The sequence below is a fragment of the Phyllostomus discolor genome, chromosome 1, assembly GCF_004126475.2.
Source record: "Phyllostomus discolor isolate MPI-MPIP mPhyDis1 chromosome 1, mPhyDis1.pri.v3, whole genome shotgun sequence".
Taxonomy (NCBI): domain Eukaryota; kingdom Metazoa; phylum Chordata; class Mammalia; order Chiroptera; family Phyllostomidae; genus Phyllostomus; species Phyllostomus discolor.
Window position 1 is genome coordinate 161,049,262 of NC_040903.2, and position 26,212 is coordinate 161,075,473.

General features: G+C 39.4%; 1 protein-coding gene across 3 annotated transcripts in view; it reads right to left on the bottom strand.

The window, feature by feature from the left end:
* The window catches only part of CEP152 (centrosomal protein 152), a 90,442-nt gene that overhangs the window by 48,267 nt on the left and 15,963 nt on the right, over window positions 1–26,212 (bottom strand). For all 3 annotated transcript variants that reach the window (XM_036033283.1, XM_036033273.1, XM_028507513.2), the window contains exons 3-12: window positions 24,890–24,993; window positions 24,592–24,664; window positions 24,231–24,509; window positions 22,981–23,146; window positions 19,818–19,958; window positions 18,609–18,748; window positions 13,968–14,168; window positions 9,045–9,192; window positions 7,073–7,164; window positions 6,179–6,342 (exon numbers count right to left, since the gene is read on the bottom strand). In XM_036033283.1, coding sequence (XP_035889176.1) covers window positions 6,179–6,342; window positions 7,073–7,164; window positions 9,045–9,192; window positions 13,968–14,168; window positions 18,609–18,748; window positions 19,818–19,958; window positions 22,981–23,146; window positions 24,231–24,509; window positions 24,592–24,664; window positions 24,890–24,993 — 1,508 coding nt within the window. The remainder of the gene's footprint in view (window positions 1–6,178; window positions 6,343–7,072; window positions 7,165–9,044; window positions 9,193–13,967; window positions 14,169–18,608; window positions 18,749–19,817; window positions 19,959–22,980; window positions 23,147–24,230; window positions 24,510–24,591; window positions 24,665–24,889; window positions 24,994–26,212) is intronic.

The window sequence follows — 26,212 nt, forward strand, 5'->3', positions numbered from 1 at the left end:
AAATGAATGAATGGATAAAATTAAATATTAAAATTACAACCTCTGAACTATACACTTCAAATGGGAAAAAACTATGGTTTGCAGAAGGAAAAGAACAAGCCTAAACACCTAATGTGTATGTTACATTCATATGACAGCAAACCCAATCTATGGTGTTTAGGTGTGAATAATTAGGTCTTAAAAGGATTTAAAAAAAAAAAAAAGAAAGGAAGGAAGAAAATGACTGCCATAACAGTTAAGTTAGCAGTTACTCTCAAGGGTATAATTGGGAAGAGAAATATGGGCAGTTTCTGGACCTGGGCAGTGGTCCCATGAGTATTTACTGTAAAACCATTCATTAAGTATATGCTTCATGTACTTTTCTTTGTGTGTTACATTTCACAATTTCAAAAGGTTTAAAAGTGAAATAAAATTGTAAAGGTATTAGAAAATACCATCAAGAAGTAAGGTGAAAAAGTGATAGATCTAACTACATAAAAATTTTAAACAGGGGTAGTGTACTCTCAACGCGGGCAAGGTACACAGAACCTGGCACTGGTGGGTGTGGGCAATATGCCAGCCCCAGGCCTGTTTGGCAGCACGCAGCAGGGGCCCCACACACTGCACACACCCTTTAGCAAGAATAGTTCTCCACATCTCAAGGAAATAATCCAAAGATATGAATAAAGATTTGACTACAAGGATGCTTGCAAAAATAATATTGTGTTATTTATCATTTAAAAATTTTAAACAGTGTATTACTAACTAAACTACATTACATTCATCCACCTACCAGTTAGTAAATATATGTAACAACATTTACTGAAATCTAAAGATTTCAGAATGTATTAAGGCTCATTATAAAACAGTATATTCTATGTTATTTTATCTCTTAGAAACATCAAAACAGACATGGAAATTATATACCAAAATGATATAAGTGGTTTTCTTTATGAGAGGAAAAGACTGTGGGTGCTTTTGATTTTGTTTTCTTAACCTATATTTTCTATTTTTTCCATAATAAAGGAAAAAATTACTTTTGAAAGAAATATTGATAGTATGTACGCTTAATATAAAAACAGAACCTCATCCCTGTGATACTAACCACAAAACCCATGAGGAAAGCATAATTGTGAGATAAACATCAAATTCCAGGGGCTCCCTACAAAAGTTGACCAGTATGTCTCCAAACTGTCAAGGTCATCAAAAATGAGGAAATTCCAGAGGAACCTAAGGAAATATGACTTCTAAATATAGGATGTGATCCTAGAACAGGAAAAAGACATCAACTAAAATCTAAGACCATCTAAATCAATGATGGATATATTAATAATGATAATATATCAATATTAGTTCGTAAATTGTAACAAATATACTGTGCTGATGTAGGATGTTAATAGGGCAAAATGGGTACAGAGTACACAGGAACTCTGTACTATATTAAGTTTTTTGCAAATCTATAACTGTTCTAAAAAAGTAACATCTATTTCTTAAAAAAGAATAAACAGTATCTGATTTAAAATTTTTACTGTTTGCAGTTTCAGATGACTTTAAACAAAATATGAGAATATATGAGGCCTGCCTGGAAAAAGTTGAGCCATTGTCAACCTAACAAGAATGGTTTGCACAACATCACTGTAACCTGGCAGCCAAGGAGAGTCAACTGGAATGCACACATGTGAACAACAACAACTTCACTGTACTGATCAGTGGAGGCAGTAGACGCCATTGACTCAGCCTGTGTATTGTGTGGCCATCGCATTCAAAATGACTAAGCAAAAAAAGCAACGAATCTCATCAAATTTTGTGTTAAGCTTGACCATTCTTCCATGGAAACTATTCGGATGACTCAGAAGGCTTTCAGGGACAATACAATGAGTACAGTGCAAATAAAAGTGTCCCACAAATGCTTCAAAGATGGTCGAGAATCTGTTGAAAGTGATCCATGTTCTGGAAGGCCTGCAACAAGCAGACCACCTGAGAATGTTGAATGCATACAGTTGCAATCAACAAAGATCAGCAACTCACAGTGCGAGAACTAGAAGCTGATGTGGGGAGTCCCAAAACTACTGCGTCCAAGATTTTGATGCAGGATCTTGGCATGAAATGTGTCATGGCAAAACTCATTCTAACACTTCTACTACCAGAGCAGAAGGGACATCATGCTACAGTTACTAATGACTTGATCAATCCACTGCCAATGGACCACATTTCCTCAAGAAGATCATAACTTTGAAGGGGACTGAGGTGGCATTGTCCTTTGTACTATGCACAATGTTGTTTGTATCTTGTATCTCCTTCAATAAATGTCTCCATTTTTCATATTACATGGCTGAATACTTTCTGGACAGACCTCATATATATACTGTGTACATACACACACATACAGAGAGCAAGAATGTAGAATACACGATGACCATTTTAGCATTATAAAAGGCACTCCTTCTAATATGCTACATTAAACCACTTATGTTTATATATAAATATAAGAATATATGAGTATTCTTATATAAATATAAGAAATACGTTGGGGGAAAATTGGGACAACTGTACCTCGAACAATAAAAAAAGAGAAAAAAGAAACAGAAAATAGAAAATATATTACAGTGCCTCTTCCCATGCTGTGAGGCACAGTGAACTAACTTGAAGCAGCACACTCATTTTGCCCAGTTGACAAATTACACACTCCTCATTTCTTTTCTTACTGAATGCTGACCACTGAAATAGCATATCATGTACTCCTAGAGGGAGCCAAGTCAGAGAGCAGAAAAAGTGCTTGCTAAAATAATTTTCTCTTCTTTCTCAAGAGGGAAAAAGTCAGTGGTGGTGACCAGTCCCTGCAGAGTGCTCACTCCAGAGCCCTGCGGAAGTTGGTTCCCCTGAGTCCAAATAAACTGTAGTCCCTTATGAAGCCTGCTGAGAAGACCAAAGGGAAAAGGCATTCCACTTGTTAAATGTTTATTATTTGAGCTTCGCAGCCAACTATAATAAGGAAGAGGGGAAGCTGTCTGCGAGCTGCATGCAGATTTAGTTACTCAAATTCCACAAATGTGAAATAGAACGCTGAAGCTAAACCCTTCAAATTTACTAGGCGGGAGCTTGAGGGAGGTAGTAGTTGGGAATATAAGCTTGGAGCCACTAATAATGGGTCAGTGATCTGAAAGCAGCTCAAGTCCACGAAGAACTAAAATTCTCGACACTAGGAAAACTGTAGCTTCCTCTTGTTCTAAGAATCACAGTTCAGCAGAGGAAAGGCACAAATCTCTCTCATATCTCCTCTCACTCTGAGTTAAGAATAAATATTTTTACTTTTTCCTCAAAACTGAATTCTTATCTGTTAAAATGCTGGTGGGTGGGATGACTGTAGGCTCAGCCTTTCTTTACATATCCTGTGTTTCACTGAATTCCTTCTCCTTGAGCGTCAATAACGGCCCACTATGTTTTAGTTATTCTCCACTTTCCCAGTTGACCACGGCTGGCACTCCTTTCACTACAACAGTGATGTGATGCCTCAGGTTTACTGTCTATGGGAATGGGCTTTAACTTACATTAAGACTTGGGCTATAGGGACTAATTAAATACAAAGGGCAAAGGCAGAATACATTTTGGTAGACATCATGATGAAGTCAGTCTACTTGAAAAGATATATATACACATATTACTATTATTTACCTAATTCCCAAGCTAATTATGGCACAAATTAAAATAGCATATTGGAAAGAATCTTTTTTGGCATGAATCTTTTCTGGCATTTATTTTAATCCTCTAAAATAAAACACATAAAGAATGACGTCTTAAGGCCAAAAGGTTCGACTGTCACATGAATATGAAACAACAGGTTTACACAACAGTCACATGTTGGATTCAAATACTGGGTCTGCTGATAATGGTCTGTCCTCCTGAGAGAAGAGTTTAGCTCTCTGAGCTCTGGTTTTTCCAATTCTAATACGATGATAATGGGTCTGATGCTTTTGTCAAGGTGGAGATGAGGATCAAGAACTTTTTATAAAGTGTGTGTTGAGTTGAAACTGGATTAATATAAAATCTGATTGATGATATGTTTTAATGAATCATCTATTAAATAATAATAGAATAGCTACCATCTACTGAAACATATTACATAAGGCCCTTTATTCATTATTCATTATCTACTCATTATTCATTACCATTCATATTCATTATCTATTTTAATCCTCACTTTCACCCCCAAGGTATATGCTATAATCCACTTAATAGAAAAAGTCTGAGGAGAAAACAGGCTCAGGAAAGTCAAGAAACCTGCCCAAGATCATAAAGCTCCTAATAAATGGCAAAACTATGATTCAAAACAAAACCTGGATCTGAAGCCCAAGCTCTTTTCATTTGCCCAGTAGAGGTAATCTGGCATTAACAGGAAATGAGGTGTTCACAGTAGTCAATTTTCCAGATGACATTTTTAACTTTAAAATTTTATATAAATCTAAAAAATTCATATAACACCTACATCCTCTTTCATGTTCATTAACTAACCAAGCTGAAGGCTTTCTTGGACGGCCTGGTGAGTGTGGACTGTGATGTGTCCCTCCAGTTCTCTCCTGGCGAAAAGGCCGAGCACCCTGGCTGCACTGTGGCAGCCCCCGCCCAGTCCCTGCCCCAGCTACCCTTCCATCAGTCAGGGAGCCAGATAATGCTCAGGGTGCAAACAAATCCAAGTCAATATGGCCTGACGGTGACTCCCACTAAACAGACCACACGGTTTAGTTCTACTCGCTTTTCTGCTTCGCTTTCTTCCAGATTGTCGCTGTGGTCTTTGGAGGTGATGGTCCCTAAGACTGACCTCCGGACAACTGGAGCCTTACTAAACTAACATCTTGTTTCACAGTGTAACCCAATAACTTAAGTTTTCAATGTAATGAATCTCATCCTACAGTTCTGAAAACGGAATCCCGTAGTAAAATGCTTAAGTTCCAAAACACTGTAGAGCAAACCCTTCAGGGCATTTCTATACTTGTATTTAGCTTCATGATGCCTGAAACACAACAGGTAGTAAACACTCACACTAAACACTAATGTGGTAAACTCAGTCTTGAACTAGAAACCAGATGGGGCTGGTATGAGCCAAATGCATTCAAGAAAGGTTTCCCTTAGTCTGAATGCAATCTCTTCCAAACAGCCATGCCTCGCCTTATCCCAGACCAGCAGAGGGAAGGATAAACACCCCTTTGTACACCAAGCACAACATTAACACAGAGTACTTAGCTGCTTACAGGTGTATCTTCCTCTCCCCCACCAGACAAAAGGTAAACCAGCTTTGGGAAGGGGTATGTCCATCTACTCCACTCTGCTCCCAGAGCCTTGCATCACACCTTCCAAAGAGCAAGTGCTTCAAAAATGTACATCTTCTCCTCCATTCATCTTTTAAGTGTTTAATGATTTCCTAAATATACTCTTTCCTCTACTACCACCACTTCCTCCCCCATCAGTCCCTGGGAGGGACGGCAAGACTTTAATCCCTTCTATAAGATTGCTAAAATATCTGTGTTAAGCAGTAGCATAAAAGACAATCCCTATTTTTTAAGATGTTATTTATTTATTTTTAGAAAGAGGGGTAAGGAGGGAGAGATAGAGAAACATTGATGTGTGAGAGAAGGACCGGCTGGTTGCCTCTCACATGGCTCAACCTAGGACCTGACCCACAACCCAGGCATGTGCCCTGGGAGTCAAGCCAGCGAGTCTTCACCTTGCGGGATGATGCCCAACGCACTGAGCCACACCAGCCAGGGCCAAAATCCTTATTTTAAAAGTAACACCATGGTAAGATTCCTACAGAATATCAATGCTTATTTTTTTAACATACCACTGATAAATGTCAGGTACCTGCTTTCAACACAGAATATTAATATAATAAAAAAATGTTTCACCTTAATAGTAAAACAGATACATGATCTCTTCTGTAGAAGTTACTTTCTATGTTTTAGCTAAATTAATCATTTTCTACCTTACTAAAACTGATGTGCCCACTGGTGTTGAAGCGAGTACAATATCAATCCTTGAGGCTGCTGTTCATTTTGATCTCAGACGTTCACACTTCACGAGGAGTTACTAACACACACAGCCCACATTCCAGAACCCCTGTCAGCTCGCCTGGTGCCCCTTGTTTACCGAGCATCCCAAGTTTTATTACTGTGGGCTCTTCTACAGTAAACTATTTTCTCAATACCTCTGAACTTTGTATTTTTTCCAGTTGACTTTTTTAATACCCAAATCCACGTATGATTCAGTGAGTTCTGTATTTAATTCTCCTTCTGAGTCACTTGGAAGTATTCCTAGTTTTGCAGCAGATTCATAGAGAGAAATTTCATCTCTTAGTTCTGTTAATTCTTCCTAAAACACAAAATTATTCAAAGTTACTTTCATCATTTTCCTATGAAAAGGAATCATTCTATCTATGCTTCACATTCATTTTAATGGTCAAGAGAAGGTAGAAACGCTTCTTCAAATATGTTTTAGCACATGTTAAAAATAACTTTGTAAAGACCAGCATGTATCAGGTTTTCCAGTAGACTGAATGAACGAATGAATAAATGAATGAGAGAGCAAATGCAAGTAGTTTCTCTCACATCTCCCTCACTCACATTTTGTCCTCCATGAAAAGTGTCCCTTGAGCTGGGAAACTGGTGGCAGCACTTTTTGGCTCCGTAGAGAAGACAGAGTAGACTGGTTTTCCAACATGCTGCACTTTATAGCCTGCCAGTGGTAAAAAGGCAAAATCCCTCCTTCCAGTGGCGCCAACACTGGACCTCTTCCTCCAGTACTTTCCTTTTCCTCCAGCAGAAAATCTAAGTAGCGCTGGAGGAGGATGCGATAGGACCGCAGCCACACTGTAGGTTTCCCACACCTGTATGTAACCCACACCTGTATGTAACCTTATCTCTAGGATACACCCACAGGCAGACCTGGGCTTGACTACCCAGCTGTGTGGGAGACATTGTGAGCAACTCTCATGGGCTGCTTTGGAGATGGTCCAACCCCCTTTTTTATACAGAGAAATCCAGGGTTCATCAAGGTGATGTAATTCAGTTACCCAAATTCTCCTCCAGGGGGCATCACTCACCTGCAAAGTCTTGTTCATGTTTTCACTCATAGCACGAGCCTTTTGTGCTTGCTGCAGCTGTAGCCGCAGCTGAGCCACCTCCTGTACTGAGCCTATGGGGGAAAGAGTCATAGAATACACCAATGTAAATGGCCAAAGCACCGATAATGTACAGAAGACACGAATCCACTGAGACAACAGAAAGTAGAATTCTGCGTTATTTCCTTTTTATTATCTTTTCAGGAGCACAAAGAAATAGCCAGTGGGACCCAGAGGTTATAGGTCTGGTCCACACATTTCCAAGGTTTAATATGGCTCCCCATACGTCCTTGGGAAGTTGAAGACATGGGCTACGGTGACCTTGCTATGAACCAAATCAGCCATGCCTACAGACCTGAACACTCCAAAAGTCCTTTAACAGGGGCATAACATTCCAACTCATAGGAAGCCAAAGCAAAATTTCTTCAGAACCCATTTCCACCCTCTAATAAGAAAACTACATCTTGTTGCCCTTAGCTTCTTTCTAAATGCTTTTATTTCCACCACCCTGACCTCCGTGTGAAAGAAGCCTATTAGGATTATGCTTCTGAAACTTTAGTAACCAAGGGAAGTTCCCATTAATTTTTTCTTTTGTTTATTTCTTTTATCTTTTTTTTGAGGGGGTTCCCATTTAAAAGGGACTTTATTGGGTTTCCTCAAAAGAAAATGAGCATCTGGGAAATGCTTAAGCAAAGTAATGATGGCATATTATGCAACTGAAGAAAATCTATTTTCAAAGCCTTTAATGGCAAGGGAAACAAAGGAATACAAAACCAAACAGGGAGGGGGCACCTGTGTAGAACGTGGTCCAAATTTTGCCCCCAGCGAAGCATACAGACACCTATTTAGACAGTCTTTGATGTTAGCACTTTTGACTTTTGAATAACCCACTCTTACACTGTACCAACAGTCAGAACTGATTTAATATGCCAAAGCATGGCTTTCATAACCAGTGAGTAAATATCCATCGAGCCATTTGCACAGTGTGAGCTGCTCACCAGTAAACAGTGCCGTGTTTTCTGTATGGTCGTGTTTGTGTATACATTTGGTTATTTTATTGTCTTCTATTCTAATATCATTTTATAAAAATGAATAGGAAATAAAAGTACTGCTGAAATTAGTAAGAAACACTTTCTCAGACCTAACACCATGGAGACCACAGGAGAAAGCTTACGCAGGACAAAAACTGTAACTCACTGGCTTCAATTGACCAAGTAGATGCCCACTCCATTGTGAGAGGGAAAAAAATTACAGAAGTTACCCAAAATGAGGGAACTATATGATCAAAGATCAATTCCAAAAACATAACGGGATTTCATATCATTTTTAGCTTTCAGAGACAAACTCTACCTTATCACGTATATTATTCAATTTTTGAACATTCAGCTTTGGTATATTTTCAAAAGCAGGAAATTATCTGTGCGTGTGCATTCCTTTCACTTAAAATACATTCAAATGCTAACAATAGTTACATCTGTGCAGTAGAATTATTGGTTATTTTAATTTTTTAAAGGTTTTTTTAACCCTCACAGATATGTTTATTGATTTGAGAGAGACAGAGAGGCAGAGAGTGAGAGAGACATCAATCAGCTGGCTTTTGTACACACCTGACCAGGGATCGAAACCGCAACCGAGGCATGAGCCCTGGCCGAGGACCGAACCTGCATCTTTTTTTTTGGTGTGCGAGACGATGCTCCAACCAACCGAGCCACCCAACCAGGGCAAGCAGAATTATCAGTTATTTTTATTTTCTACTTTATGCTTGCCTGAATTTTCCAAATTATCTAATGAATGTGCACTATACCTTACACATATATGCATAACAATGTTGAAAAATTGTCACTCATGATTTTGCTATTTTTTCTTGATTTTTATAATTCAAGGATCCTACTGTGTTCTCTCTGCATCATATACCGGCCTCCCTGAGGACACAGTCGCGCACCCAGACGCCCACCTGAGTGCAACAAGCTGGCACACTGCCTCTGACTCTCCTCCAGGCTTCTCGTCAGTCTGTTGATGGTCTCAGTCTTCTCTAGTTTGGCTGCTTCCTGATTCCTTTCCAGTTGTTTCACCTTATCTTCCAAATGACAGCAAATGTCTTCCTAAACAGAAAGAGTGTTCAAGAGTCATTTTCATGACCAGTTGTTGAACATCAAACTAGCAAGTATCACACATAATTGGGTTTTACATCAAATATGAAATCTCCACATGGCAGCACCCCTCTCCTACTGGGGAAGTGCACGGGACTGGGAGTCAGGCGGACAAAGTCGCGAGATCTCGGGCAACTCATCAACTTCTCGGTCTGTTTTTTTCTCTTGTAATTACAAAATAAAGGTTGAATTTCATGATTTCTAAAGTTCCTTTCTGCGATACATTTACAAGACGCTGCTGTTCTAAAATTACATCCTATTCAAGCCAAAGGAAATGTATTGCATTCCTACCTGCAGCTCACACTGCTGGTGTGAGTGTGCGTACACATATGCAGGCAGACCACGCTGACTCTGAGCCATGGGTGGCCTCTGTCTCCCAGGACTGCGAGGACACAGATAAACACACGCAAACTCACTTGACTCTGAACATCCAAAAGATCATTCTATTCTGAGCAGCCAAAAATAACCTCTCCCTCTTCTGAACACCTTTTAAACTTGATTTGTTTCTCTCATGTTTTCCTTTCTACCTTTTACATGTCTCATTTCTCTTAACAGCCTCCTTGCAGGTGCCTCTGTGGTGCCTTACACATAGTGCGGGCTACAAAAAAATGCTGAAAACTAAGTATGTGTGTGCGCACGGGAATGCACGCAGGCATGGGTGTAACTGTATGGGGATACCCAGAAAATACAGAGCATGTAATAATATATTCAAGTTTCTTCAAAAAAAATGCACATGGGAAGCTGTGAGTCACGAGAGGGCCAAGCCCACGTAGAAGAAATCATCACCTCTCGCTTACAAAAGGCTTCGCAGGCTGATTCCAGGCCAAAGGAGCATGAGAGGGGCAGCGGAGTAAATTAAGGTATTAACAATTGGTTAAAGTTACCTGGAAAACCCTGACAAAGTAAGTAGAAAAGGAATATCAAGAAAGGGTTTTGAAGCAGAAAGAAAGTGTTTGGCACCAGATCCACAGGACAACCTAAAGCCCAGTAAAGCCTTAAAGACACCAACCCCAAGAACAGTAAGGATGGTGACAGTGTTCTTAGGCAAAGAAAAGAGATTCTGAAGTCTGTTTCAGCTTAAAAATTTGTGTGAATTTTGTATTCTACTTCATAATGTAGCTATGTTTGCTTTAATTTTTTTCTACCGAATTTTTGAACAAAATAAAGCTGCTGGAAACTGGTCCATGTTTATTCAACACTGTAAACCTCTTGGCACACTGCTGCTGATTCCTGGGCCAGCGTGAGAAGCATGGTCCTAAAGCGCCAGAGTAGCACAGCAAACACAATGAACGAGCTGATATTAATAATGACAGTGTGAGCGGGTGTGCAGGAAGGGGTGGGGAGACAGCTAACAGTTATGTGCTAGGGGAGGTCATGAGAGATTTTACAAGAGACTGCAAACTGATTTTTAAAAAAAGGTAGATATGAAATACATGGTAAACAAAAGGCAGGCCGTGGCAATAATTTGACAATGTGCGGCAATCAATTAAACCATGTTTTTTTCTGTTGACAAGTTCAAGAAAACAGATTATACTCATAAAACTGTAATTTAAACACACATACATACAAATAAAACAAAATGAATGGTTCCATCTTTTCCATGATTAGCTTGAGAAATGAGAACACTCAATTCAAGACAAATGCAGACAGACATCCTTTAAGACTGAAAAAGACAAGTGTGGTAATAAAAAAGAATGACAGCTGGATCCACGGAAGCAGATAAAAGTGAACAGATCTCCAGGGCACACACGTACACAGAGGTCTGTGAGAGTCCCTTAGCCAACACCATGTGTTTACAGCTGAGCCTTTAATGATAACATTAAAAGAAAGGTAGGAAATAAATCAGGTGAAGATCTTGACATAGGAACCCAAGTCCATGACTTCAACAAAAGCTACAGGTTTCAAGACGACCAGAGTGAAAACAGGTTTCATACCACCAAGGAGAAAATTAGAGATCTTCCCACGACACTTCTACAAACAGGAGGCGCAGTTTGGAGTGACAACCAGAGATCTTAGAACACGACACCTCTGGGAATTAGAGAGACAGAAGGCAATTTGCTACTAGAAAGTTCTGTCACCAAAGGAACACTATGAACTCCAAGCGGCTCATTTGTTCTCATCTTCTCCGTCACACTGCGAAACCTAAAACTCAGCCAAAGTAAAAAGAACTGTTATAATGTGTTGTATGTGCAATCCTTTCTATCCAGAAAAGCTGATGCTGGCTGAAGGAAAACACTAAATTCATAATTAATTTTACAAGCCATATACTTCTCAAAATATACTACACAGACATTCAAAATAAAAAAATAAAAAACTCTAACTGTATCATGGGTTGCTAAACTAGGCAATCCTGGCGTTGAACTCTGTCCGTCAAAATATAATTAAATATACATAAGCCTGTTTACATCCTCATGCTTAGCTGTTGGTCAATGGAGGTTTGCTCCACACATGAAATAAAATAATCAGTCTACAACTGTAGTCCTTTCCCACCAAGAATGTGTTTTTCATAAAGCAGTAATTGTCAACCTTCTGCAAGGGAAGGTATGAACTTCTTAAAAAATCTGAATAAGCTCAAGTCATCTCAAAAAGATTGCATATACACACACCCCCTCCAAAAATCATATCCAGTTTCACAGGATTCATCAATTCCCTGGAGCCTAGCCATGAACTGCCTTAGAAGATGCCAGGCCAGGGAATTTTCTAACTAGGAAAACCTACCCTGTGTGAGCATCTGCTCTGTTCACACTATGAATGTAAAACACATAGTCCATGGCTACAGAGTCGTGTGTGTCCACGAGAGTCGCTCGGAACCTAGACCCTGGCGAACGTATTCAAGTTCATCTACTGAATTCTCCAGTTACTTTTACCTCACTACTCCTTTCCAAGACTTGTTTTACTTTTCTTTGTAATCTACTGAATAGAGTGTCGTGGTAAAACATTTACCCCAAAGGGAAATAATTGACACCTCCCTCTTTAATAACTTTTATAAAGAAAAAGAGGGGTAAAACGTGGAGTGTATATATAGTTACCAGTTATGTAAGAAAATCTAAATCAACCCTCTGTGTGTAGAACACACTCATGCATTTTTCAGATTACAGGCAGACATCTCCCTAGCTCCTGGTTGATTCTGGCAGCACGGCTAGAATCAGGAATCTCAGTTTCAGTTCTGATATAATATGGGTTGACCTTTCACTCGAAATGCTACTGAGGAAAATGATAGCAAACGGACAGCACAAAGGGACACAGCTAGAAACACTTCCAGAAAGAAAAAACTACAAGCACTTTAGAACCAGCACTCTGCAAAGCAGTTATGCAAATACATGTGGAGGACTACATCAGTGCTAGGCTCTGTTTAAAAACAAAAGAAAAGACAAGAAACCCACCACAGAATATAAAAGTGGAAAAAAGACCTTAATCGACACCTTCAGTTTATGGTCGGAAGCCCAATCAAGACTTCGTTCTGTGTTCTAGTCTAGCTTCTTCTACTGAAGGGGCGGAGTGGGGGTGCTGAGTACACTAGGACCTCCTCCCAGCCCTCCGTGTAATTGTGTCTAAGTCAGCCAAGAATGGAGAGACCCACGAGTAACCCAGGATGGAAAAACCACCAGACTCCACCCTCTCGTCATCCATGGAGGACGATTCTCCAAGCCTAACTTTAACACTATCACCCAAACATAGACAAAGGCAGTAAAACTGTATCTCAAATTTCATTTGTTTAAATATTATGTAAAGTACACTTTCAACAGTTTGGCATGGCCTTTGCCTTTCCCCAGCCCTATATATATTCCATGCTGAGCAAATTCACAATAATTTTCTATATAAAGAGAATAAAAACACTTTAGGAAAATAAAGCTAATAAAAACTCATATAAGTACACATAAAAATAAAATAACAGAGTACACAATCATTATTGCCAATAATACATCTTATATAGCTCTACCTAAATAATGGAAAAACTTAAGAGTCAGCTGTATAAATAAGAAATAAGAACACAAATCAAGATGAATTTAAGTGTAGTGGAATTTCCCACACCCTCACATCTTACTCTTCTTCTTCCATTTGTTTGGGTTAAGTTAATTCTGAAATTACATTAAGAAAACTGCACTCTGAAATCTTATTCGTTAGAATGATTACCTGAAGCTTTGGAGCACAGCAAACCCACCCCCTGACTCACTGTCAGCTTACACTATTTTATTCCCTGTGGGGCAAAAACAATAAAAACTGTGAAATATGCTCAAGTTTCAAACCTCAACAATTTTAGATCAGACTGCCTCCCCTATTTTATTATACTATTCTCAAAAGGAACTTCTCTCAAGAACCATTTCTAGACAAGCCTTAATGATAGGTTTCTTACCAAATGCTGGGAGACCCAAGAAAGGTTTTCCAGTGGTTAAGCTCCCAGACCAACCTCAAGTTCATCCCATCTCCCAAAACACTCATTCCTTTCAGTCTGGATTTATTCTGGGACAATATCAGCAATTTGTAAAAATATTCAACAAGGAAACAACTAATAGTATGAGAACATACTACAAGAGGAGGGATTTCCAAAATTACGCCTGATTCAGGGTGTATTCATAAAGAAAAATCTTTGCCTTTCAAGTTTTACTTACAATCGAAAACCTACTGCAAACATCCAAAATTTCTATATGGAGAACCACAAAATGTCAGTTACAAGAAATAACCAGCTTACTTAATGATGATAGCTGCTCGTTTGAAATCATCCTGACCTGTTCCTTAAGAGCAGTCACCGTAGCATCCAATTTCTCCTGCAAGGACGACACCTGCTCTTCGTACTTCTTGGTGAGGCCCATCACGACGCTCTCGTGCTGCTCCCTGGCTCGCTGGAGGGACTCAGACCGGTGAAGGTCCAGCAGCTGCTGCTTCAGGCTCTCCAGAGCCATTTCCGTGGTTCTGGACTTCTTAATCATCTAGTAGGAAGACACAGGATTATCCATGTTTACAGTATTTTGACTCTGTGCTCTCTTTATGTACTTTAAAAATCAACCATGCTTTAATGACAGAGAAGAAAGGGTCTCCCCATGGTGGCTGTAGTTCCTTAAGACTTCCCTAACTGGGAGCTCCCCAGGCCCATGAGGCCCATGGTTGCTGCAAACATTATTCACTGAGAAAAAAAAATCTGTAGTTACCCGAGATGGCAATGTGAGTACCAGACCAGGGATGTGCAGCTACTACACTGGTCCCAGTGCTGTTTGCATTGCTCTGTGAGCCAAGTGTGGGGGGCAACCCAAATGCCAGGTCACAGAAAAATGACAACTGTTTCTTGAAAGACTAATAAAACCTGTCAACAGTCACTTAGTAAGAAGAAAGTTTTGAAAGGTATAATTGAACAGTTGCAAAATAATGGCACAGTAAGCTAAAAACTGGCTCCCCAAAGATGTCCATATCCTAATCCCCGAAACCTGTAAATATCTTATATTACATGGCAAGAGAAAAATTGAAGGTTGTGGACTGAATTTAAGTTGCTGAACAGGTGACCTTAAACTAAAGAGATTATCCTGGATTACCCAGGTAGGCCCCATGTATCCACAATGGTGCTTAAATGAGGAAAACTGAGGCTTTAGAAAAGTCAGAGCCAGTGACTTCTGGCTCCGAGGATGGAAATCGGCCACCAACCCTTTGCATGCAGCCTCTCAAAGCTGGAAAAGGTGAGAAAATGAATTCCCTCCCAGAGCCTCCAAAAAGCAGTGCAGCCCTGCTGACACCTTCGTTTTAACCCAGTGAGGTCCCTGTATCCAGCTTCTGACATCCAGAACTGTACATAATAAATTTATGTTGTTTTAAAACCACTAAGTTTTTGGTAATTGTTAGAGCAACAACAGAAAACCAGAACACTTAGTGATTCTGTTAGTTTCTTTTATTCTTTTATTTATACTACATTTTTTAAATCTAATAGCTTTATCAGTTTTCAAAAAATTTTAAATGCTAATAATCTACTGCAATATTGTGATTTCTAAGAAATATATATTTGGTCTCCATCCTAATTTTCTAAGTGTTCAGAGAGATAAAATGTGTCTTTTGTTATGTTACCCAGGTTGACTTTTCACCTAAGGATGCAGGCTGGATGCCAATGGAACCAACCATGTGCTTAGAGGACTGGAATTTACCGTCTCAACCCCTGACCTCCAGGGAGAGGAGAGGGGCTAAAGGCTGAATTAATTACCAGTGGTCAAAGATTTCATCAGCCATGTTATTCAGTGAGCCTCCACGAAAACCAAAAGGACAGGGTTCAGAGAGCCTGAGCTGGAGAACTCGTGGAGATGCAGGGAGAGTGGCACTTGGAGAGGGCATGAAAGTCCACACCCTCTCCCCACACCTCGCCCTACGCATCTCTGCCATCTGGCTGTTCCTGTGTTATATCCTTTTACAATAAAGTGCTGACCTAGTAAGTAAAACAGTAAGTGAAATCTCTGGGCTCTATGAGCCCCTCCAGCAAATCAATGGGACCCAGGAGGGGGTCAAGGGAACCTCTGATTTATAACGAGTCAGTCAGAAGTATAGGTAAGAACTTCTGATGACAACTGGCATCAGAGGTTGGTGCAGACAGTATAAGAACTGATGAATTCTTTGAAGCCCGGCTGGTGTCTGAGAATTGCTTGGTGTTGGTTTGGGGAGGAGAACAGGGGAGACTTGGGGGGGAAAAAAAACCCATGAGCAGGGACTTGTTAATCAAATAGCAGTGTGCCATGGAAAGGTTTGTGCACATTCAAGTACATAAAGACAACAAACAGACTTGAGTGTGAGGAGAGCAAGAAATGAGATAGGCAGGGTCAGATGGTCCTCTTGATGCCATACCTCGTCCCACAGGTAAAGCACAGCCACTGAGAAGCTTTAAGCAAGGATGAGCAGAACTGTATTTTCGAAAGATTACTCATGTGGCCATAAGAGAGACTTTGGAGAAGAGTAAAAGAACAGAGTCTAGTAAGAGATTTTTGCAATAGATGATAAAACCCCAATTAGGGACTTAAGGGCAGCAATGAGGAGACTCAGCAGAACGTGGTGGATGAAGGGGAACGGGGAAGCCGAGGTCTCCTCCAGGTTTCTGGTGTGTAGATGACTGGGTGGAGGAGAGCACACTTCCTCCAAAGTAAAGGAAAGAACTGCAGGCTTAAGATGGGAAAAGGGATAAACTTCAAAGTTCTTCTACATTTAGTCCTACCATACCGAACATGAACTAACTAAACTTTCCTTTGTTTAAATTTTTAAATATATTTGATTGATTATGCTATTACAGCTGTCTCATTTTCCCCCCTTTATTCCCCTCCCTCCTGCACCGCCCCCCACCCCAGTACTCGCCCCCTTAGTTAATGTCCATGGGTCATACAAGTTCTTTGGCTTCTCCATTTCCTATACTATTCTTGACCTCCCCCTGTCTATTCTGTACCAACCATTTATGCTTTAGTCCCTATACCTTTTCCCACATTCTCCCCACTCCCCACTCATAACCCATCATGTGATCTCCATTTTTGTGATTCTGTTCCTGTTTTACTTGTTTGCTTAGTTTGTTTGTTTTGTTTTTAGGTTCAGTGGTTGACAGTTGTGAGTTTGTTGTCATTTTAATGTTCATATGTTTGATCTTTTTCTTAGATAAGTCCCTTTAACATTTCATATAATAAGGTCTGGGTGATGATGAACTCCTTTAACTTGACCTTATCTGGGAAGCATTTTATCTACCCTCCCATTCTAAATGATAACTTTGCTGGACAGAGTCATCTTAGATATAGGTCCTTGCCTTTCATGACTTTGAATACTTCCTTCCAGCTCCTTCTTGCCTGTAAGGTTTCTTTTAAGAAATCAACTAGAAAGTCTTATTGGAACTCCTTTAGAGGTAACTGTTTCCTTTTCTCTTGCTGCTTTTAAGATTCTTTCCTTATCTTTAATCTTGGGTAATGTAATTATGATGTGCCTTTGTGTGTGCTTCCTTGGGTCCAACTTCTTTGGGACTCTCTGAGCTTCCTGGACATCCTGGAAGTCTATTTCCTTTGACAGATTGGGGAAGTTCTCTTTTGTGTTTTTTTTTCAAATAAGTTTTCAATTTCTTGCTCTTCCTCTTCTTCTGGCACCCTGATGATTCAGATGTTGGAACATTATAGTTGTCCAAAAGGTTCCTAAGCCTCTCCTCATCTTTTTGAATTGTTTCTTCATTCAGTTCTGGTTGGTTGATTATTTCTTCCTTCTGCTCTAAACTGCTGACTTGATCCCTGTTTCCTTCCCTTCACTGTTGGTTCCCTGCATATTTTCCTTTACTTCACTTTGTGTAACCTTCACTTCTTCTATTTTGTGACCGTATTCAACCATTTCTGTGAGCATCCTGATTACCAGTGTTTTGAACTCTGCATCTGATAGGTTGGCTATCTCTTCATCACTTAGTTCTATTTTTGAAGATTTGATCTGTTCTTTCATTTGGGCCATATTTCTTTGTCTTGGTGTACCTGTTGAGTAGTAAGGGTAGTAAGGGGCAGAGCCTAAGGTATTCACCAGGGTGGGGCCACCCATGTGGCTGCGTGGTGGCACTGTATATGCGGGAGGGGTCCTAGAGGGAGCAATGCTGCTTGCTCAGCTCTCAGTTGGCTTTCAGTCACTTTCCCTGCTACCCACAAGCAAATTGGGCCCTTCTGGTGCTGATTCCTGGGTGGGTGGGTTTGTGCATGTTCTAGGACCCTGTGGGTCTCTCCCATGAACTCTCCTCTGAGGCTGGGAGTTTCTCCCACTGTCACAACCCCTACATTTTTTCAGCCAGAGGTTTTGGCGCTTTAGTTTCCTGCACTGGAACCCTGGGTTGTACAGTTGGCCTTGCTCCCCATTTTATCCGCACAGAAATGTGGGACCATATGGTCTGCAGCCGTGGCTTCACCCGGGCTGCCCATCTCCACCCCTCCTACCAGCCTGGATGACTATTTCCTCTTTAACTCCTTGGTTACCACACAGTTCGATTTTCCGGCAGTTCTGGTTATTTTTTGGTTTTAAACTTGTTGTTGTCCTTCTTTTGGCTGTGCGAGGAGGCAAAGTGTATCTATCTATGCCTCCACTTTGGCTGGAAGTCCTAAACTTTTCATTTATGGTAAAAAAGTAAGTAATTTTTTAGCATAAGTAATTAAGATAAAATATTTACTACCCAGGCCAGGTGGCTCAGTTATTTGAAGCATTATCCCATACACCAAAAGGTTGCGGGTTCTATCCTCAATCATGTCACGTACCTAGGTTCCGGGTTCTATCCCCGGTCCGGATGCATGTGGTGGGGGGTGACCGATCAATGTTCCTCTCTCTCTCACTCCCCTCTCTCCCTCCCTCCCTTCCTCTCTCTCCAAAAATAAATATATCCTCAGGTAAGAAGTTTTTTTAAAATTTACCTGTTCTTCGTTGACTTTTAATGCTTGTATTTGGGTCTCCAATACTTTTATTTGTGCTTCAAGTTGTATCTCTCTTTCTTTTCCATTCTGAAAGAGTTTCTGTGATTCTCGAAGGCTGAGGGTCAAACCATCCTTCTCATCTGGAACATTAAAAATGTGCATATAAATAATTTGTCAATGTAAAGGAACCCCAATTGTCATAGTCTCTATCAGATCTATATCTACATATAATTGTTGATTCATTCAATTTAATTCAGATAATGAATTTTAGTTGATTTAGAGAAAAATTGAAAAGATCCAAAAAAGAATGCACGAGTGCCACAAAAGAAATTTTGAGAACCAGGACCACGGCCTTCAAAAATCTCACTGTATCCCTTTGGGGACCAAAGACTTCCAAACAGTGATTTCGGCATCTGTTTACTTGAGAAGCTACAGATATGTGACAATCCCTAATCAAAAAAGAAATCTGAGGAGTAACTACTTTTATACCTACTTGCAGTGAACTCTTAAATTCACTTAAGCTTAAATTCCTCTCGCATACTTTTTACATGATAACCCACAAGTTCTTCTTCTCTTGAAATACATTTTATGAGCATTACAGAAAGAGAGCTTTTATCCCTATCAATTAAGTCTGAAGTGAGCTGGAGTTCAGTCTATAAGTGAAAGTTCAGCATTGAATAAAACTACAAAAAGCACGAAGAGCCAGCAAATATCATTTGAATCTGTACTTTCTCTGTGTGCTTCTCCCATGTATGGCTCCATTTTCTCCTTGGCAACCCTAAAGGAGTTCCGGATCACTAACTCTTACTTGGATTAAAACATTATGCTAATCTGTAGACTCAGAAAAGGTCTTGCAAACTAAACTCAAGTCTCTCTGGGAATTGTAATACTTCATCCAAAATAAATTAATCAACAACTTTTTACGACAGGATGCTATCAGCACAGTTAAATTATGTGCATTTATTCTAAAAGCCTAACAGAAAGAAGAAGAAAGAAAAGGAGAAAGTAAGGACCTCAAAGTAGTATGTCCTGGAGAGACGTAGTCCCACAGGAAAGGTGTCAAAAATCCTGGGTTTGGTTTCCTTCTAGCTGACTCACTATGATTCCTCTGAACAAGTACATCAACTCTAAGCTTCATTTTTAAACTACGGTTCTGACAACAGGATACCTATCTCTAGCACACCTCAGAAACAGCAGCTGTCATCTTACCTTTGATTATCAGGAGCTGGTGGTTCAGATATCTGATTTGACGCTCGCTTTCGTTTAACTTTTCAACCAAATTGTCTAGTTGTCTCTCTTTTGCCTTGTTAAGCACCTGAAGTTGAATAATCTGCATATTTTCTGCAGAATCTGATTTGGAATTAAAAACAATTATTAGATAAAATAATACCAAAATATAAGTTTGTGGTTATTTAGGGCAATGTTTTTCAAACTGTGGATACAACTCAATGGAATACCATGAAAAGGAGTCAGTGGAGTGTGAATAGTGTTCCTTAAATAAAAAAATAAAAACAAAAAAGAATATAATAGAATATATCAGAGTGCACCACGTAGTACAAATGAGTCGTAGTTTATGAAACTTGTTTTTTTAATATATACTTATATATATGTTAATACTATAGACAGCATCTCAATGTAGCCACTGTGTTCTCAATGTTCTCACTGTGGTCACTGCCAAAAAAGTTTGAAAAGTCACTGGTTTAGAGTATAAACCATTTTGGCTAACTGAAAATAAATGTATACCAATGTGAACGAAACTGGAGCTGTGCAATAAACCTCAGGGGAGCACACGGCAGGCCTGACAAGCTCCGTGACCAAAAGGAACCACACAGGATGTTGTGATTGCAATTCCTACCTGGGCAGGTCATAGCAGGTAGTCGTGTCCCAGGCCTATAGCATCATTAGCAAAAGTCAGTCTTTACGTTAAGTGAGCCCTGTCCATTTTTCTTATGCATCTAGGACAACATTCCCTTGAAATGTCGGAGTAATTTTCTTTTCCTTCCCCTGGAAGGCTCAGCCACAGGCACCAGAGCACAAGACCACAGAAGCCCTCACTGCTCTCTGCTCCCCACATACCGTCTGTGTGTGCTGTGTCAATCATCAGCTGCTCCCCTGCACCCACCACTGTGGAGCAAGCCTATGTTTCTCCATTTCGCTTTGTATCCAATCTTAGAGACTTTCCTGTTATGTGTTCTCCCATCCCCTTAACCTACCACCAATGGATTTCATGCACATTCCTTATGTCTTCTCCTTTGGTTCTAGTGTATGAAATAAGCTGCAAAACTGCCCTTCTCTGGAGCACGTCACAACATATGCTTCCTGGCACATGTCATCAGTTTGGCTCAAATAAACTCACAAAAATTCCCTACGGGTTTGGACATGTCCTACGCTGACACCGATTACAGCGGAATAGAGTTCTGTGCTCTCATAAAATTGAAAAATAAGTACATCAGCTTCTCCAAAATCATTTTTAAAGAAAATTTCTAGATAATCTCCACAAAATATTTTATAAACAGGAGTGAGCATTACATTATATTCATATTTATGTTGGCACTTAACTATTGAATAAATAGATTAATAAAGGATTTTGAGATCTTCTTTCAGAAATGATTAAAGTCATTTTAAGGACCAGTTAAAAATGACTGGGGGGAAAAACAGAAAATGATTCATAGGAGAGGGATAATGGTTCAACTACACAATGACAATTACTCATTTTCTACTAGAACAGCGCTCCTACTTGCTAGCAAACAAAGCAAGCCTCTTTTTTAAAAAAAAAGAGATGTGGTTAAAACCAAAAAAAAAACTGAAGACTGAAAACTTTGTTACAAGTAAAACTCTCGGGCCCTGGAACAGGACCAGCCCAGGAATAAACCTGGGTACATGCCACGCCTCTCTTCAAAGTCATCTTTTTAAACTACTGTTGCTAGGAAGCTGTAATCACTAAATCTGGCACTACCATTACATTATTTAATGACCTTCCAAATGTCAAATGCAGGCAAATGTGTACCTGACTTAAACAGAAAATAAATCAACTTAATAAAATGCAGATTAAGAGAGTGATAAAAGGTTATACAGGCAGAGCAACCAACAGAACACGGGAACTGAGAGAGAAAACACCCAGGCCCCGGGCCACGGCTGCGGTGCTTCCTCACACAGCCTAACACCAGCTCTGACACACGCACTGCCCACTTCCTCATCCCTTCAGTCCACAGTGACTTACCATCAAAGAGGGGCCACCCCCGCATTTGCTTTGACTCGCTCGAGGGCATGTGAGTCTGCAGCCCAACGCAAGACGGGACCCGTGCTATGAAGTTAGAGCATGAAGCCCAGTTTTCTCTTTGGCGCAGGCTCTGAAAAACCTAGAATGTCCAATATGACTTTCCCCTTGCTGCTGCTTTTTTTTTTCCGTCACCCAAGGACATTTTTTTCATTGTTTTAGAGAGAGAAGAAGGGAGAGAGAGATCCCCTGCCTCTCAAATGTCAAATTAACAAAAAACTTGCTGTTACACTGTAGAATCACACTGTTTCTTCGACATGCATGATAACTAGAAGTTATTTCACGTGCCAGAGAATCTGACAATGAAAGTTGGATCTATGAAAGCTCTACTTCAGGTCAGAGTACAAGTTCTGATTTTTAGTTCTGGGTGTTTTATCTCCTCAAAATGCTCTAGTAGCACTTTTCTCATTCTCATATTTATACATATACAATCCAAAAAACTTTTTTGGTAAGTGCCACATGACTAAACCTGAGATAGGAGTCTAATTTAAATTCTGACCATTAAGTAATTTATGTCAGCGTTGTCTAATTATTATACTAAAACTCTAAAAGTCAAAGAAAAAAATTAAGGTGCTAATGCTCATTTACTAAATTACATTTCTATATAACAAAAAATCTAGGACTGAAGGGACAAGTACATTTCATTTCCCAAATTCGACTTCAGTTAGAAAAACACAAAGCTGATGAAAAGTCTTAACCAACTACAATGATTCAAATGTACAGTTCAGAAAATTCTATTTTAGTTTTTTATTATGGAAAACTTCAAACACATAAGAAGGCAGAGAAAAGAGCACAGTGGATTTCACGAACTCATCGCCCAGAGTCAACAACTATGAACTCACATCCAGAGTCTTGCTTCACCTGTCTCGCCACCCAGCATCACCCCTGACACCGCATCACCTGAAGTAAATCCTAGACTTCCTATCAGTTTACTCATAAATACTTCAGGATGTATCTCTAACAATAGGGCTCTTTTAAAAAACCAACCACAATTCAATTACCATACTTAGCAAAGTAGTAATTCTTGAACATGCTTAAAATGTTTCAAATTCTCCAATCATGTTGTTAGGAAATAAACATAAACCTGATACATACTTTCATTAGCTCCTAAAAACTGCTGTTGCAGGCCTTCAAATGTGTCACCCCCTGCGATCTCCTGGGCGGGCGAGTCACTGTTCTGAGCAGGAGCGTGATATGGCTTGTATGTCACTGTGTACGGTTCCAGCCCTTGACACCCGGGGCCTTGCGATGCACCAAATTGCTGTGATAAGACGGTAAATGAAACTGACAATTAGGATTTGCCCTTTTCCCCCAAAATTTTCTGAATTAGATACCTTAGGAACTTAAGGAAGTTAACTGTGGTACAATGATAAATTTTAAACATACGTCTTTGCTTTAAAATAACTTACTGTTATTTAACACTGTTAATTGAAAGTCTGCAAAATATAACTTCACATATCTTAACTGCACTCTTCAGCATACAACCGGCCAACTCCATAACTAACACTCCAGAACACCAGTAAGACTGTAGAGAAATACTTAGAATGACTTAGATGATGCCAACAGCTTGGAAATATCAAGGACACATATGCAGTAACAAGAGCATGCATTACATGTTCATATGTAATAAATATTCACTACCTTCTGTGGAATGAATACTATTTACAGAGATAGAAAAGAAAACAACTACCTTAAAAGGAAAAAAATCATCCTGTCAGTGGGTGACACAGAATTCGCCAGCTACTGGCAAAACGAGGATTCATTGTCATTAAGGAAGTCTAAGAAACAGCTAACTGTATCCTAAGGTCTTACTTCATTAAACTATGCAAGGGTTTAAAAAAAAAAAGTGTTTCTTTCCTTAGCATTCATCCTGTCTACTGGTCTATCATCATAAAACAGATATCAATTTTTAAGTCTTTGACCTAAAATTTGTTACATTTGTTATTTGGTGAGCTAGAAAGTCACAGTAATTAGTCATCTACATAGATTTACTGCTTTGCAACTATATCAAGATAACTGAACATAGCTTCTCACTGAAGCATAGTGAAGTAGTAGAAGCCAGAAGCAACAGTATATGAGAATGGTTATTCAACAAACTTAATTTTTAGTGTTTAATTAACTGTCTCCATAAAGCCTCTATTTTAAAATTCTGACTTACGATCATGCTTTCATTAGATTGTAAACAGAAAACAAAATGACTAATTCAGCATGAGCCTCAACAAATGCATTCAGAAATTTTTATACTTAAAATAAATCTTACTATTGCACTTATATACATTTCTTAAATACACGCAGATGTGTGGGCACAAATAAGCAACTCCTTGAAAGTCAAGTTCTTATAATACCTGAAAATGATTCCTTTGAGGATCTGTAAATTTAATTACATTGGCTGGTTGGTTATTAAATTCCTGCTTCTGACCTTTGGTGTAAGGCCTAAAGTTTTCAGGAAGGTGATATAAATCAGTCTGCTCGTATTTACTCGGAGGGCTATAGCCACTTCTGCCCTCATCTTCACCTCCTTCAGGATGATATCCAGGATGCTGGTCTCCAGTCTTACTTTGACTCTCTTCCCAGCCATTGCCAATTTCCTCTCCGGTATATCCATCCCGAATCTCATTATAGTCCTATCAGATAACAAGAGTAAGGACAAAAACACTAAGACCTAGTCCCACCCTCACCAAAACCACTGTCACACCAGATACTCACATTTACACTTTTAGGTTTAGGCAGCACCTGATGGTCATTCCAGTTCATCTCCAATTGCTCAGAACGATGAGGTCTTGAGGAAAATCAATACTTTGGATTTAGAGCCTATCATTCATTTGGACATAGATATCACAAAGAACCCTATGATTTTAACATGTTTTCCCTCCAACCTTGGCCTACAAGTTTAAGAAGTAGTCCAGAATTTTATAATCACATACATTATTATTACCTGCACAGAATCAAGAGACAGACACTTACGGAACTGTAATACACAAATGAAGTGATTTCACGCCCTTACCCTCCCTCTGTGTCATCCTCACTGCAGTCTGAATAGTGGAGCTCCGGGGAGGACAGGTCGTCATCCAGCATGTCATGAGGCAGGTCTGTGAGTAGCTGCTGCAACTGAGACAGAAAGCCAGCGTCAGTGTCACACTGGCTTAAAAACAAGGTGCCAAGCCCAAGCTGCCTTGGGCTTCTGACTGTAGAAGTCAAAGAAGTTCCTAATTTCAACATTCAACAAATGAATGTCTTAAATTCCACACAAATTATGTTTATCATTTCCCTTGGGGAAAGGGGAATAGACAATTGCAAGATTTATATTAGAAGGCTTTATTTTTTTCTACAAAGGTCTTGGATTTAAATACACATATATCAGAATTTAAAAACTTCTTTATGGAAGCACAGCCAGCCATAATAATGGCACAATCACTGTACTATGTTATCACAGGGTGGACTTCAATCTCAGAACCCTGTTCTACCAGAAACCAAACCTTGGGTGCTTGATAATCAGACCTTCCCCAGGGAATCTGAAGAGCCAGATGCACTGTGCCCAGGTGGTGAGAACAGCAGAGGCAGCAGCAGGTGGCCGAGAAGCCCTGAAAAGCTCTACTAACAGGACAAAAGCCTCTTGGGAAGTGGCTAATTAGTAGACAGCCATCTAATTCCAACGATGAAAAGATATGCAATACTCGGCTGTTGTAAAACAGTTGAGTAAAGAGAGCTGTAAGATTCAGTTTCTATGGTGAGCACTCTCAAAAGCATAATTTAAAAATTGATGTTAAAAGCATTTGACTTCACTTTCCAGTTTTTTTTTAAAAAACTCACATCTTTAACATTCTGCCTATAAAAACTAGAGATAGAAGAAATTCATTCAAGTTTCAAGATAAACTGTGATAAAGGGATGAATGATCTAATTTGCTGAATTTTAATATCTATCAGCAAATGTCTTTCTTCAAGTGCCAATACAATATGAAATCCCAATATAACTGTAACAATCAGATTCAAATATTATATTACTAAATAGTAGGGAGACTATTTATAATGACTTCTCTTTCAAACTAAGCATCCGTTAAATTAACAAGTTAACTGAGTCCCTCCACAGTACATAAATTAATCCCATAAAATTATGCGATGAGTGAATTTTAAAGATATTAAACACCCTGTCTGAAACCTTGGAGGAAGAAAATTAGACAGTTTGTCTATGACAGATTTTCCCCCACTTTCTGTGTCATTATAATAAAAGAAATAAAATGCAGCTTTGAAACATGTGAGTATTACATTTATAATAAAAAATACTTTCATAAACAAAATACATAAGGTAAAAGTTAAATAAATATATTTA